Consider the following 17,145-nt stretch of genomic DNA (forward strand, 5'->3'; position numbering starts at 1 on the left):
AATGAACTATGCGATCTGTAAATTGTACTTTATAGATTACATTATATGTGAGGCAGCTCACAATGTTTCAATAAACTATAGTTAAACAATATATTAACAAGGTAAGTATATTCAACTGGTGAGAGGAAAAAAAGTCACGCTACATACCATATTTTTCAGAGTATAAGGCACATCTTTTTCCCCACAAAAAAGAGGTTGAAAATCTGGATGCGTCTTATACACTGAATACAGCGTTTTTTGCCTCCCAAAACCCTGTCCCCTTCACCAAAATGGCCGTGCATAGCCTTTAGGAGGCTTTCAGAGAGCTCCTGGGTGCTGGGGAGGGCAGAAATGAACAAAAAACGGGCCATTTTTGCTCAATTTCCCCCCGCCCCATCAGCCGCCAGGAGCACGCTATAAGCCTCCTAATGGATATCTATACCCTTTTTTGACAAAAAAGTGGCTCATTTTTGCAAAAAAATGAATCATTTTTGCTTGTCCTCCCCCCCCCCCGGAGCACTCTACAAGCTTCCTAATGGCTATTCATGCCCTTTTTTAAAAAAAAAAAGAAAGCGGGCCTTCTTTTTGTCAAAAACGGGCCATTTTTGAGAGGTTTGCAGAGTGCAAAAACCTTTTCTTAAAAGATTGCCTCTTCAAAACCTTGGTGCATCTTATACTCTGGTGCCTCTTATACTCTGAAAAATATGGTAGCTTTATCTTTTTTTTTCTGTTAAAATGAAATTATTCCCCTCAAAAAGAAAAACCCTTAACTATACAGTGCTGGGGGATACTACTTTATTGTAAAGAATTCTCCAGCAATAAGTCTTTCCCGTGTTCCCAACATTCTACACTGAATTAAAAAAAGAATACATAAGTGTTTTTGTTATTGATCTTTATGGTGGGAGTACTGCTACTAGAAGCAAATAGCCCAAATTCCAAATTATGAAAAAATCATTTTTATTAGTACCCACACAAATGGTATATAATATTTTTAAAAGAGCAAAGGAAGAATAGGCATGTAAAGAAAGAATGTGGTAGATTACCTTTTAACACTTAGACTTTAAAACTATAAAATCTCAATGTCAACACAGTATCATATAACTATTCTTGATAGCTCTATCTATATGCTCAGGTGTAAAATGTATGTTGAGTTTATCTGTCATAACATGAAAGAATTCTAGCTAAATTGTTTGGGAGGTGTTTATGGAACACTGAATCAAGAATTGTGGATGTTTCTTATTGTTCCCAAATAACATAAGGCCCATTCATATATAGTATAAACTAAGCAATGGTTTAGCAATCTGGGAATCATTGTATGGACACCCACTCAGAGCTTCTAATAACATAACCTGTCACATGGTGAATGACATTTTTCTGTTAAATATACAACCACCAACTATAGATGGTCACAAACCAGGAAGCATTAATTAATTATGGTGCATTAATTTAGTACAATAAGTAAAATATCTCAGTTTAATAAGAGACTTTTTCTTATAATGCTATACTACTAGTGTAGTCTACTTATTGACTACTTAAATCAATAAGTAGTATTAGAATAAATACTGCTAGACTACTATTTTTACATTTAAATCTTACCCCTCCCCTCTGGAACTTAAAGATGGTGTATATGGTAGCTCAACAATGACATCCTGGTAAGATACATTGATCTGCCTGCATAGGCGCATGTTTGAGACTGAATTTCAATCTAGATCTCCCTGGTTTAATCTAATCCTTTTATTTCAGGGGTGTCCAGCCTTATGATTTGCCTGGGCCACAATGAATAAAAAGAAATTGTCTCGGGCCGTGCATAAAATATCTAATATAGTTAATGTATATAAATAACACCATTCAAATACATTACGATCTTATGGGGCCACATTACTAGCTGTCCAGAATTGCATGCGACCCAAGTTGGGGCTACAAGTTGGGCCACAAGTTAGACACGCCTTACATTCAACATCATCTGGCCCTGTATAATTTAGCATTATAGTGATTCACTAATTCTGGCATTAGCTGCCGACAGAACAATATATAAGAAATAACATTAGGTCACATAGATTTGTTTTGGGGATAGGGTATAGATACAATATTATATCTTTGTGGACTCACTAAATCCAAGCAAAGATAACAGTCTCACTTTCATATGGTATTTTTCAGCACCAAGGGAATGCATTAGATAAACTAAGGCATTACCATTACTGGATGCAAGGAAAAAAAATAGAAGAATACATTGTTTGCTCTTATCCTCAAAGAAACATTTTCCCTTTCCAAATAAAAACTACTCATTCTTATTTGAACTAAGGCAAATAACAGTGCTTGACAACTCTCAATGAGAGAGTGTTCTTTTTTTTTTTTTTTAATGATACTCTATTCTGCTTTGAAAATGCTATAGAGAAATTACAATGTCCAAAAAACCCTGCCTGCCTAAGGGGCTCAGAAAGATTTGGGACATTTCAGAAGCAACCTCCAGCAGCTTCAGACTCAGATTGACCTGACAATCATGGCTCTACCTCAATTGCTTTGGGGCTCAAAAGATGTAAGGACATAAATCAGCTCCAAACTGTGGGAAATGACTTTTGTGCAATTGCACATAAAGCACTTTATAGAGTTTGACCATCTCTACTGCAAATCCTGTGACAGATCACCTTCCCAGGTTTTACAGCTCAACACACTCAGCACTTCTGAAGCCATTTAATGTTTTGATCAGTTACAATAACTGTATTTAGTCTCTGTAACCAAGGCCATTTAGTGGACACAAAGAAGACAACATCAATCTTGTGGTTTTCTGCTTAATCCTCAGGCAATTTTGGCTAGCAATTATAATATAAGCGAAATGGATTAATGTCCTATAAATGGCTCTGTATACTGAGTAATTCTGAGTAAGTTGTTATGTACGTTTCAAAGTCCTCTGAGAAACAGAGGAAAAAAATGACAACACAAGTGCAAAGAAGCCATAGTGCTCCTCCCACCTTCCACCAAGCTTCCTGTGCAGACAGATTTTCTCCAAAATATTTATTTACAAAGCCTTTGCTATGACTTCCACAAAAGATTGTTGGTCCATGACAAACACATAAATCTTAAGTAAAAGTTAATCACCGGAATGTGGTTTTCTTCCCTATTTATTTTGCAAAGCAAAACGCAAAACAAGAAGAACAAAAATGTCAACAGAATTGAAAGAAAACTACTACCAAGACCAAAATCATAATATGAGGGGAGGAACTATTCAAGAGTCTACACTTACGCACAAATACAAATTACTGCTCTGTGATAAACACAAAAACCACAGCTACAAGGTATTCACTAGGATTTGATTTGCTGTTCAGTTTTACTCTCTCCTCTATCAGGTGAAATATGAGTAAACAAGTTCATTAGCTAATAAAGTACACGCCCTGAAACTGTCTCACCGAAACATTCACTTTGTCTCATTTAAAGCTCCGATGAAGTAATCAGTCTCTTTACAATAAGCTTCTTGATAAAGGTCAAGGCAAAAGCAATGTCACAGTTAAATCATAAGGTGCCAGGATGCAGTGAATAGTACAAACACAAACAGGCAATTTATATACATTTATGCTACTATTTTGCCAGACAAGGAATAATGTATGGAAATTGATCAAGGAGAGATTCGACCTGGAAATAAGGAGCAACTTTGTGACAGTGAGAGCAATCAACCAATGGAACAGCTTGCCTTCAGAAGTTGTGGGAGCTTCATCACTGGAAGCTTTCAAGAAGAGACTGCACTGCCTTCTGTCAGAAATAGTGGAGGGCAGGGATGTCAAACTCTATTTCATTGAGGGCCGCATCAGGGTTGTATTTGACCTTGGGGAAGTTTGGGGTGGAGGGGCCAGGGTGGGCATGGCCAGCTCGACGTCACTCCTGTCGGGGGCGCATGTGGTGGCTCAAACGCTCTTCCAGCAAAAACAGGTTCCCGAGCTCAGTTTTTGGCTGCAACAGCTTCTGTAACCCTCTGCCAGTGAAAATGTTGCTTGGGAGGGACACATTCGGCCCCCCTAAACTCCGTTTTCACTGCCAGTGGAAGCTGAAAACGGAGTTTGGGAGTTCATTTTCGCTGTCAGAAGCACCGTAGGCCAGCCCTTTGCTGTTTCCAGGGCGGCCCCATGGGCCAGATCTAAGTACCCCATGGGCCAGATCCAGCCCCTGGCCCTTGAATTTGACACCTCTGATGTAGGGTCTCCTGCTTAGGCAGCAGGTTGGATTAGATGACCTACAAGGTACCTTCCAACTCGTTAATCGGTTAGAATGCATCCGACTGCCCAGGGTATCATGAACACAACATCCAGGCACATTTTCCTGCCAATGTTGCTTCAATTGCTATAGTCCATTTGGCTGGTATACTTGAGTTGTTCAAGGCTAACTTCATCATTTTATTCGTTGCAGCACAAAGTGCCAGGAATGCCCCTCACCCTCTAACCTGTGGTCAACACCCTCTGTGCTACCACAGGTTAGTGTGAGAGGCATTCCTAGCCCTTTGTGCCCCTTGATTTTTTTTTCCCTTTAAGAACTTCACAGGTGGATTATTGAAAACCTTCCCCCACCAATTCAGTATGTTTTAAACTGAAAATGTGGCTTCCTATATGAAACAACCAAATAAGCAGCATTCTCTATAACTGTTATCTTTTTAATAAAATAATGAAGTGGATAAAGTGTTCTCTCATATTAATTATTTTATTTGGGTAAACTGTACATAAATAATAAAAAATGGACTGTTTAACTTCGTGTCGTGGGGAATTGTATCAACTTCTTTTTACTCGGGAATCCATTGAAACATACAATTTGACCAGATATGCTGAAACATTTGCATGCAGCTGGATGGACGTATAAATAGGTTGACATCTGCCCAAACCAACATTCCTCTTCTCAACAGAGGCAAGGCCAAAATGCAATATAAATTAAACAGCTACTTATTAAAATGAATTACCTATAAAATAACATAACTTCTACTAATAAAAGCAATTGCTTATTTGCATATATTATCCTGATTGGCCAGAGGCTGTAATAAAAATTCATTCATTCATATACAATTCCTATTTCTCTCATAGAAACCCATTGATGTAGATACATTCTCAACTGCTTTCCAGCGGAGAAAAACAGAGATGCATTAAGGTATAATTGGCAGAGAAGGAAAGGAGAGAGCCTTGACTTAGCCATTAACAAAAGGACTAAAATTAGTATGGAGGCAGCCAGCATATATGCTCCCACAAAGCGACATCTGATCCTGAGGCAAATCCTAAAGAGAACTACATTTTTTCTGCAGCAATCTTTGCAGCTCTTTACATATTTACTCATTCTCTTCTTTTCACACTCATTTATTTCTCTATAAACCTCCTCCAACAATTCAACAATTATAAAACTATCACGTAGATCAGTCTGGACCAAATCCCAGAATTCCCCAGCCATCTGACACTTGAAGTTCACACTTCTTACAGTTGTTGAGGTTAAGAAACACTGAAATTGATTCACAATTGGCTATAAAGTAATTCCAGTAGGGATAAAAATATTTCTGCCTGATTTTAAGTGGCATCAACACTTGCACATTACTGCAAAGCACACTTCAGCATGGCACATATTTATAAAACAAACACAAATGCTGCAACAGTCCCAAATAAACATTAAATAGTTAACTTACCCATTCTTCTACATTAGGAGTTTCATCATAAACTTTTGCGTTATCCCAGAGTATACTCATTTTGCCATAATAACCAATTTTACTTCGGGTCTTTACTGCGAAAAATATTATTATAGCCAAAGCTGCAGCAATCAGGAAGCCTAACACAATGGCAATAGCCTGGGGAAAAAGTAGATTTGTATGTTTAGACTACTGCTTTTACAACCACAAATAATCTTAAATAGAATGCCTGTCTTTTTCAAATTACAAATAAACAAAATGGAATCATTTATATGGTAACTGAAAAATGCAAGATTCAAAAATATATTCAACCTGCTGTTTCCACTATATTGGAAACTTAATTGCCACTAAATTTTGATTTATATGGAAAACTAAACAAATTGGGGGAGAGCTTCTTAAACAGAGAAATAAGTATTATTATTTACATGAATGCCCATAGCATGAATTATTTTAACAATAATATTTATGCACTAAATAAATATGTTCCTCATATTTATTTTATTGAAAGTCTGGTGGAACACTGCTTTTTGGAAAAAAGAATCTAATCTTCTCCATGTTTAATCTACATAATATTTTTTCAGGCAAATACATGCATTTTAATATAATAATCAAAATATTAATAAAGTTTATTTTTTTAAATAAAATTATAAAAAGCCATTTAATGATCAGAAAATTCCAGATTCCCCACTCATATTGGTTTGCTTACAAAGAATTAAGCTTGCATAAATGCATTAATGGTAAAGGTTCCCCTTGCACATATTTGCTAGTTGTTCCTGACTCTAGGGGACGGTGCTAATCTCCATTTCAAAGCTGAAGAGCCAACGCTGTCAAAAGACGTCTCCATGATCACGTAGCTGGCATGACTAAATGCCGAACGCGCACGGAACACTGTTACCTTCCCACCAAAGGTGGTTCCTATTTTTTTACCTGCATTTTTATGTGCTTTCGAACTGCTAGGTTGGCAGAAGCTGGGACAAGTAAGAGGAGATCACTCCATTACGCAGTGCTAGGGATTCGAACCGTCGACCTTTCTGATTGACAAGCTCAACGTCTTAGCCACTGAGCCACCGCGTCCCTTACAAATGCATTAGATATATCTAAAATTCTTATCTATTTACAGAATTTCCCTTGGCAATAGCATAAGTTAGTGTAATCAAATAGAAACAACTGCAGACAATACATATAACAAAAGGTTTTATATATGTAGAATTTTAATTGGGGGACTGATAATGTAAAGATATAAGCATATAATGGTTTACAGATGCAGTCAAACCGTTATTGGAATCCTGCACTTACATGATAGAATAAACCAAGTTTTAGTTTCCACCTCATTTTGTAGTTTAATTCTTAGCTAAACTGGGTAGCTATGGAGGTGGTATTCTCCTAATGAACTGTACTATAATTTCAATAATCCCATAGATAATGGCAGGTATTATGGGTGTTGTAGCCCAAAACATCAACAATGTTGGAGCATTGATGATGCTATCTAGTTTGGGTCAAGAAAACAAACAAGTTTACAGAGCACTAATATCCCTCCCCCCAAAAAACATCAAACCTCTGGTGAGCATTGTGTGAGAATCTGTTTATAAGGAATGAGAACCAAGACATTTCCATTTTTTGTTGTTTCCCTATAGTAAGAATTTAAAAAAAATCATACTGCTGCAAAAATGGGTGGCTAACATTCTGTCCTGGACAGATGAGTGAAATCATTTCTGCATAAAACTAAGTTTTAATTCTATTTTTACTTCAAATATAACTAATATTTTGCATTGGGGATAATACTAATTCATTTACATACCTCCTGAGGTTCCACCACACAGTAGTGATATAAGTATTGATTCACGTAGAGCCCAGTAGTTGCAGGTGTGTAAAACTGGCTGCACAACATATAAATCTGATTGTACATTGCTGATCCAGAAGACTGTGCAGTGGGGTTGACTGCTAGTGTATATACGATTGTAGCAATGAACATCAAGAAGAGCAATATAGAGCTTGCTATTATCACAAAGAGATAATATTTCCTTGTCCTGGCCATTTTAGTCTTTGTAACACCAATCACAAAAACTATCAATCCAGCAATAAAGCAAAAAGCTGCCATTGCAAGTATAAAGCCTTTTGCTCCTCGTGGATCAATGTAATTTCCTCCAATGCCATATCCACTATTATAGCCACCATAATTTCCAAAACTACTGCCGCCAAGGTATCCACCATAGCCGGATCCAAAACCTCCATAGCCAGAATACCCTAAACCAGTTCCATACATGTCCATATCCCAAGCCAGAGTAGAAGCAATACAAGCAAAGACCCCAATAGACATGACTAGTATGAGAATTGACATGATCTTGATTATTCCTGGTGGGGAGGACCATTTGTAGAAACGTTGCACTTCATCTTCCGGATAATAAGAATATGCTGGTTGAGAGTGCATAGGCTGAGAATGGAATTCACCACCAAATGTATTGTTGCTTGGTAAATAGTGTGAAGGTACGCTACAAAGATTAAAGAAACTATTAGGCACTATTTTATCAAAGCAAATACCATTAAACATCAAGTTTACTTCTTTATACTGCTGCAAAACATATTTATATATGCTACATATTCACATGTATAATCTGCCATGATCAAATACAATATGCATGTAGAAAGTCCATAAGATTCCTTGCTGCTTCCAAAAAATGTTTATCATTAAGTAGTGTTCAGCTGCTAATGTCTCACCAAAAGATTTAATGAAGTAGGGAATTATGTGCAATACTCATTAAGCTTTGGTGAGATGGAAGTCATTTCCATAATTGGTACTTTTTAGACATACGGAAGAAAATTAGAAAATGTGACAGAAAATATATTTTATTAACATATTCATTAAACTGAGCTGCCAGTTTGGATCAGCAATTAATATTTCTTCATCAAAATAAATACCTTGGTTAAATGAAGCTATGGCCAATTTTTGTGATATTTCTGTCACCGGGGAAATACATTTTACCTCCCTTTCAACTCAAATTTGTATTTCATGAGATTCAAACTCCAAACATTTGTGTGCCTGCTGTGAAATATTCATCTATTTTGGAAATATATAAAAGTTAACAAAATGAGCAGATGCTACAGTGTATCTTAGCTTTAGTCATAATAGAATACACTAATCACTGTACATACATTTTAATAGCTTTGTCATTATGAAGAATTAAGACATTATATCAACAATGGAAAAAACTGACAGAATCCATATTTTAACACCTGTTTTCCCCAAAATAAGACCTCTTCCGATTAACAAGCCCAATCGCGCTTTTGAGCACTTGCGCTAAAATAAGCCCTCCCCTGGAAATAAGCCCTCCCCGAAAATACTGCAAAACAGCAGAAGCCATGAGGTGACCACGCTTGCCATCTCCTGCACCTCAAAAATAATAAGACCTCCCCGAAAATAAGGCCAAGTGCTTATTTCGAGGGTCAAAAGAAAAAAGACCCTGTCTTATTTTTGGGGAAACACGGTAGTGTACTTTACTTATCTATAGTAAATGAAATAGATATTTACAATTCATCTGGGCGATAGGGTGGAGGACTCTCAAAAGGTCTGGGTGACATAGTGGAACTTGGGTTGTGACGTTTTTATCTATAAAGAAAAATATTCCAGTAAGTTATTTAATATTTTAACTTAATTGAAACAAAATGCTAATAACTATGTGAAATGCTAATTTTCAAGATTAAGTGAATTTTTCATTCTCTATATTGCAATCAGCTATTTTGAGTTACCTATTTTTAATTGTATAATTTACCCTTGTAATTCAGACAACCATTTAGATTCACTATGCAATCTACAGAAATACAGGCACTCCTCACTCAGTGACCACAATTGAGACCAATTATTCCAGCACTTCATAAGTGAAGTGGTCTCTAAGTGAAGCTGAACTCTGCTCATGAGCTTACTTCCTTTGCTTTATGCACCTGCCAAGGTTTTACCATAAATGCCAGGATAGGTTGCAAGGTTACTTTTTCATCAACATTGTAATGGTCCCTAAATGAGGTATAATCTGGAGATTAATTCTTTTGCATTCTCTGGCATTTATTTCAAACATATGTAGACTTCCACTGAAATATGCATCCAGATCCCGCTTCCTCAAAGCTTTTATAGTAAGTAGTCTTTTTAGTCTAGATAAAAACTGCACTTTTACATTCTGAACATATTTTATAAATAATGAAGTTGCAGGAAATGACAAAGGAGCTCCATTCATAATGCTCCTTTTGTTAATGAAAAGGATTTTCACCTCTTTCAAGAAAAGTAATAATCAGAAAAAACTACAAACAAGGCATGCACTTTTTTTTACTAAGGGTACCTCAATAATAGAAAAATAATTTAACCTACTGAAAAATATTCTTGCTGTCAAAGCACCTGTTGTTTTTCTAATAATAAAATATAGTAAAAAACAATACTGTGCAGAATGTTTTACAACTATGAACCAGAACTAGGATGATAACAACATATAAATTGCTATATTACATTAATGCACCCAAGTATTAATACCATAAATGTGTTTATTTAAAACATATCTGAATAAATTAAAGGAAGATTATTAAAAGAATCACATTAATGGACAGAATGGCAACATTGCAAGAAGCTGGGGCTGTTGTTATAGTTAACACAGCCTAATAGTAAAGACTTCATTTTTTTTAGCAAATTTCTTGAAGGTTTGTCTTTGGTTCTTTAAGAGTAAACTTAAACATGTTCAAACCATATACTGCAAAACACAGTGCAATGTAAAATACAAACTGACTTCATTTGCAAAGAGCAGAAAGATCCAAGTACCTGCAAGATATATTTAAATTGGACACACATACAAGTCAAATTAATACTAAAGGAACGTAGACATTAGCTTTACTAGAAAATGCTTTCCAATGTATCAGTAGAAGAGAACAGTGGCACTTTAAAAACTGGCTATGGAATCAGTTTGTATGTACTATGTTTATCAAATGCTTAAACTGCTATCAAGAAATTTATGTAGAGTAGGTATAGTACAAAAGTTAAGGTAGCATACTATTTTGGATGTTTCCTGAGGAAGTTTTCATGTGGCATAATCTTCTCAACCATAAAATGCTATGGAACATGTAAGATTTTTTTATCACTTATGATATCTCATTGTTTGTGTTTTTCCCCCTTACACTGGAAATAAATAATAGAGATCAGTAGAATAACTACAGAGATGTTTATTTGCCAACTTTTAAAAACCATCTCTGCCACCTGCGAAATGCAGCTATATTTGCTAAGGAAGGTAGCTAGCTGGTATTTGGAAACAGCCTAAGTCTTGACAAATGGATCTTTAACAGAAATTCTTTCCAGAGGAAAAGTAGACAGACTGAGGCTTAGCACACATATATCAATCTAAATCATGAATGCAGTTTGCTTGTTTGAAACAGCCTCTAACTTCAAAAGTATAAAGTTGATTGTCACTTGGCATAAATATCCCCGAGGGATCCTGATCAAGGGATAAACAAATATCCCTTGAAACTTAGGGAGAAAAATAAAAGAAAACCGAGGCACATTCCACCACCCCCACCCTCCATTTCCTGCGTTCCTTTCGGCTCCCCCTCCCCACAATCCTCCGGCCACTATTGCTCAACTTTAGGAGAAGCCTGAACGAACTTGTTTGATCCAGAGAGATCAGAGCTATGCGGCTCAGAGGCCGTGGGACCGACGCACTTTTTCCAAATCCTAAAGTCAACGCGACTGCCACAGAGACAGGGACACTTATCGCAGACCAGAGCAAAAACAATTAGGGAAAGAATTCCTCTCGGGCTCCCCTTTACGCGCTCACCTCTGAGCGCCTCTACTGCTGCTCAGCCCTGACCACCAGCTCCGCTGAAAGGCAACCTTACCTCGCCTTCACGCAGCTCCAGCCACCTGTTGAGGTTTCGCACTTCTTTAAGAGGCGCATCGCCTCCTTCGGCAGCCCAGGCAGGCTATCGCGCGCGCGCCACACCCAAGCCCGGAGAGGGCATGCGCAATACCTACATACCTGAGCAAAGGGAGGGGAGAGGCGCCTTCGCCCCGCTCCGGCTCCATTGGCCGAGCGCTTTCTTGCAGGCCAATTCGGGGGGCGGGGCGCGAAGGCACCCAAGAGGCTGAGATGCGAAGAGAAGCGCCTTTTGTCTCTCTGTGTGATCCAAACACCTGAAACTCGCCCGCGGGCAACCCGTAGGTTGGTCGGATGAGTCCTTCAGGGCGGGAGAGTCCCTTTAACGCAAGCAGGATCTATTTCCATGGATTGTTTCGCTGCCGTCTTGACAGTTTCAACCACAAGCACCAGCAGCCCGGGGAATAAATAATTAGACTAAGGCTTGTCCAGCGTTTTCCTCTTACGGTAGCCATCTAGATAGCCAGCCCTTCCAAGGGGAAGCAATTTATTTTCCTGCCTGGCTTCCGTGAAGGCGGGATATCAAAGAAAGAAGAGGCGCTCCGAGACAGCCACTTCGGAAAAGTTGGTGCTATATACCTTTTTGAGTCTGGAAAGTTTCAAATGGGGTTTATATCTTCTTTACTTCTTTGTAATTACACTGGAGTCATAATGTGCAACTATGCACGGCATACGCACAAACATTTTGTTGAAAATAAATTTTCATCTTCAGGGAGACAGCCCCCCCCCATCTCAGAATTAAAAGATGGGAGGTGCGCTATGTGTTTCTCAACTTTAGCAATGTTAAGAAGTGCGTATACTTTAACTCTCAGAGTTCCCCACTCAGCAAGAAAAACACCGCTAAGGAGAGGTGCACATCAAGTGGCCTGGAGAAATGTTGGAAGTGGCTCCTAGACAGACACATTAAATAATGTTACCAAACTCTGATTGTTTAGTGTGACAGAAGAGAAATATTTGATACATGGTTGAGGATTGATCATGTCTAAATTTAAATATAAATGAAAGAAAACAATTTCAGGGTTTTTGTGCCATCACTCAATACTTTCTGGAGCTCATTTATTTATTTATTCAACTTGTATAGCCATCCAACATCACTTAGTGACTCTGGGTGGAGCCTAGCAATAAAAACATCACTGAAATCAAAACAAATGAATAAAAACAAACATAAGACATGCAATAAAATTACACTAAAACACACACACCACAATAACCATAAAGAGACTAGCAAATCCAACCAATGCATCACATTCAACACAGCCATTGAATGCACAGTGATTTTCTTCCTTCATGTCAGGTTCAAGTCGGTTTTGGGGGGTGGCGGATGATGTAGAGTGACTTAGGTAGGGCTCAGATCTTTCACCCCTCCTTTTTAACATCTATATGAGGCTGTTGGGAAAGCTCATCCAGTGGCATGGAAACAATATCATCAATATGTTGATGATACCCAATTGTATATTTGAGTACAGCTTATCAAGCAACAGTGTCCCAGTGTTGACTCAGTGACTGGAGGTTGTAAGGGTTTGAATGGGGAAGGATCAGTGTTGATTTAACTCTAGCAAAATGCAGTCGCTCTGGGTGTTGATCCTCCTGGATCCAGTGAGGTATCATCTGACTCTTGCCAGGATTGCAGCCATGGGTAGAGGGGGCAGATTCACACACATGTTATCCTGTGCACAGTTCCTATTAATAGCAAGAGGCCTTGCTCACAGTCACTCACATCCTAGTCATTTTTGGGTTGAATCATTGCACTATGTTTGACAGAGTGTTTCCTTTGAAGACCAATCCCTCCAAGACTGAGTGGCTGTGGTTTCCATCATCCCAATTTGTGCATCTTGTTCCATCTTTGATGATAAGGGGAGAAATTTTAGCCCCCTCAGAGAGGGCCCGGGGGTCCTCCTGGATACGCGGCTTAGTTTAGAAGAACACCTGATGGCCGTGACCAGGGGGACATTTTACCAGGTTCGCCTGGTACATCAGTTGCGCCCCTTCCTGGATCGGGATGCTCTGTGCACGGTCACTCATGCCCTCGTCCTTTCTCGCCTGGACTACTGTAATGCTCTCTATATGGGGCTGCCCTTGAAGAGCACCCGGAGGCTTCAACTGGTCCAGAATGCGGCTGTGCGGGTTATCATGGAGGCACCTAGGTGCTCCCATGTTACACCCCTTTAGGCAGCCTGCACTGGTTGCTGGTTGTCTTCCGGGTGCAATTCAAGGTACTAATTATGACCTTTAAAGCGCTCCATGGCTTAGGCCCAGGATACCTGCGAGACCACCTACTGCCACCGGTAGCCTCCCACCGTCCAGTGCGATCCCACAGGGTTGGTCTCTTCAGGGTGCCGTCAGCCAGACAGTGTCGGCTAGCGACCCCCAGGGGGAGAGCCTTCTCTGTGGGAGCGCCTTCCCTCTGGAATGAGCTGCCCCCGGAGCTTCGTATAATCCCCGACCTCCGGTCCTTCCAATGCGCCCTAAAAAGCTAGCCTGGCCTGAACAAAACAAAATAAATTATTGATTATTGTTAATTTTAATTGAATTTTCTTTAAAATGTCATTGTTAATTCTAATTGGGTTTGTTTGGGATATTCTATTTTATTTTTTTTAACTTTTGTAATATGTGTTGTTGTTTTTTTATGTTGCACGCCGCCCTGAGCCCTTGGGAGAAGGGCGGCATATAAATCTAATAAACCAAACCAACCAAACCAACCATGTGGAAATTGCAACTGGTCTAGATAGCAGCAATGCAGACCGTTTTGGGACACGCATGGTTTGTCCATGTTATACAGTTGCTATACAAGCTTCTTACACAAGGTGTAATTCAAGATTCTGATATCACTTTTAAAGCCCTGAATGCTACAGGAGCAGGTTGTTTATGCAACGCTTCTTCCTGAGGGTATCTGCCAACTGGACAAAGTCCAATAGGGTGGTTGGCTGCTGCACTCATGCCCCTTCCTTTAAATGTTACCATATCATCACTAGCAGCCCTTGCTTCTTCCTCTGAAATCTGGCAGGTCTTTCCCCTCCTAGCCTTCTGGAAAGCCTTGGTTTGAAGACCTGGCTCTTCCTACTAACACGTTGGAGTGTTGTTTTATGCTTTTTATTGTTTTATTATTATTTGTAAACTGCCTAATATTATAGTACATGATGGGTAGTCTAAATCAATCAATTTTGGGCCGAATCAGTGGCCCCTGACAGTGTTCAATATCATCCTGGGCCACAGGTTGAGAATTATTTTTTTAAGGAGCATTTAAAATGTTGGAATATATACCCTTGGGAATTTTTAACACTGTTTGAGCTTCAGGCTACGTGGCACTTTTCTATTCCAAAAAAGGCACCTCAAAATATATGAGGGTAGCTGTGTCGTCCCAGGAGAAGAGGTAGTTTCTATTACAAGTTTCAAGAAGATGCTTCATTCAAACTTCCACTTGTTCCAAAGCATCTTATTATTTATTTATACTTAATATAATTTGCTATGCTGCCTGCCAATTGTTAAATAGTCTCAGCCATTTATAATGGAAAAGATAAAATGACAACAACAAAGAGCAGGTGAAATTAATAATCAGCCGTTCAAATTAGCAGTTGAAAGTCTGTACAAAAATATGTGTTCTGAAAGTTTTTAAAAAGCTCATAAAGATCTTTTGTCCTTCAGGTCTTAAACCAACAGGAGTGATTAGGAATTGTAGTAATAGACAAAACCAGTAAATGCACAGATTCTGCAGGGCATGCATTCCAAGCAGCTTGGATGGCAACAGAGACAACTTGTTCACCAGTTGTTACAATGGCAATTCTCAGTGAGCATAGAAGTGCATATAAAAAACTCTGTTCTCTCAAATAATCTGGATCTAAGTAATGTAGCATGTTCAAGATAATTTAGTGTACTTTGTATTTTGCCCAGAACTGAAAAATAAATTTGACCTTGAATGCAAAGCCTTGCACAGCCCAATTAGTATTAATTACCTGCTTTGCACACAAGGCATGCACAATCAGGTGAACCCCATAGCAACAGATCTATTTTCTGATTTCACTGTAGCACCTTTCTGAATTTCAGAGATACTTTTACATCGCAGCATATATAAAACCATCATAAACAATGACAACAACTTTAGAACAATTATTGGATATAATTACATAATATTTCCACCCAATGAGATAAGATACTGTTGGAAGAAATGTCCTTCTGGTTTCGGCTCCAAGTGGAGAAAAAGACACTGGGGACATGAAGGCTGCTTGGAAAGATGGTTTTACTGGTGGACAGAATCACATGGCTTGAGTCCTGAACAGAAAAGGTGATCACATGCTTCAATGTTGATGGAGAAAAGAGAAAGGACAACTGATGTGCTGAGTCCCTGGTTTTATCCCCCTCTGGCCTTTGATCTTGAGCTTGTATTCTGATTGGTTGTCAGACTCCCATGTGGCCATGCAGGGGCAACTCTCTAGGCTGTGTTTTGAATCCAGGTTTGGTTGAGTTCTCAGATGCCATGTGGTGAGTTGGGTAAAGGGCCAATATTATCATGCCTTAATCCTATCTCCCTGGAGCTGAAGGGGAGAACTCTTTATTATGTAAAGGGACTGGCTTGGCCTTCTTAATGGCCCATTGACACAGTGGGTTGGGGCAGGAAGCTGCAGGGAGCTATTCTCTCTTTATAAAACATGTTTTTTCCTTTTCAAATCCAGATAAATATTCTGCCTTTTCGATATTTTCTAGGGTATTTCATTTTTCTGGGAGAGGGCTGGGTGATAACTTCCTACAATACAATACTGGCAATTAGAAAATTATTTTCTGTAAGACATTGACATCCAAAAAAATAACTTTGGTGTAGTATGGTGCTTTTCAAACTTGGCAGCTTTTAATATATGTGAACTTCCAATTCCCAGAATTCTCCATTCAGCACTTATTCTTTCCATTCTGTAATTCATTTATTAAAAATAATGAATTAAAGAAATTGATATATCCCAATGATTAGATATGTTCAGGTTGATGTGCTTCTACAGTATTTTAAATCTTTTCTTTCCACTTTACATTCCACTGCCTTGTAATGGAATAATGTCCTAAGTATCTTTCTCTGAACCAATTATCTTGAAAAAACAGATGTCAAGCATTTAAATGAGTTGCTAACACAAAGATTTAACATTTGGCAAATGACAGAATATAATATAAAGCTGTTTGCTGCCTCAGGATACAAATCTCAAACACACGGAGGTTTGATTAATACTTAATTTAGTGGTGATGGTTAGAATATAATCACTTCAAAACACCTGCCGCTTTTGAATTTTAAACACAGTATGATAGGCTGTTTGCAAAAGTAAGAAGCTGAATGAATAATAATAAACCATTGTAGAATGAAATTACCATTTATGATTGCCCATATTTAGCCAAGCACTATACATACCTGCTGCGTTGTCTAAATTCACCTACGTATATGCAGTAGAAAAAAGGCGAAAGTTTGCTACAAATCACACTACATACAGATCCATTCACTTACAACTGTTCTGAAGCATTAACAACATTATGTAGCTTTTAAGTATGTTACCCAAATTGGAGGAGGTGTCACTTCAACTGCATACTCAAGTGACTGCATTTACACAATGTGCTAAGGCAGTATGTGGCTTGCACTCTGCCAGCTTCCCA

At 38.5% G+C, this 17,145-nt stretch overlaps 1 protein-coding gene across 1 annotated transcript in view; it reads right to left on the bottom strand.

Annotated features, from left to right (window-relative positions):
• Nucleotides 1–11,602, bottom strand: part of OCLN (occludin) — a 35,278-nt gene extending 23,676 nt beyond the window's left edge. Inside the window, exons 1-4 of the mRNA XM_087715672.1 lie at nucleotides 11,486–11,602; nucleotides 9,150–9,227; nucleotides 7,422–8,112; nucleotides 5,624–5,782 (exon numbers count right to left, since the gene is read on the bottom strand). Of these exons, the coding sequence (XP_087571798.1) occupies nucleotides 5,624–5,782; nucleotides 7,422–8,112; nucleotides 9,150–9,199 (900 nt within the window). The 5' untranslated portion in view covers nucleotides 9,200–9,227; nucleotides 11,486–11,602. The remainder of the gene's footprint in view (nucleotides 1–5,623; nucleotides 5,783–7,421; nucleotides 8,113–9,149; nucleotides 9,228–11,485) is intronic.
• Between the last annotated feature and the right edge of the window lie 5,543 nt (nucleotides 11,603–17,145).

This window comes from Thamnophis sirtalis, unplaced genomic scaffold, assembly GCF_051295495.1.
Source record: "Thamnophis sirtalis isolate CommonGarterSnake01/CBP01778 unplaced genomic scaffold, rThaSir2_p1.2 scaffold_5, whole genome shotgun sequence".
Lineage (NCBI taxonomy): Eukaryota > Metazoa > Chordata > Lepidosauria > Squamata > Natricidae > Thamnophis > Thamnophis sirtalis.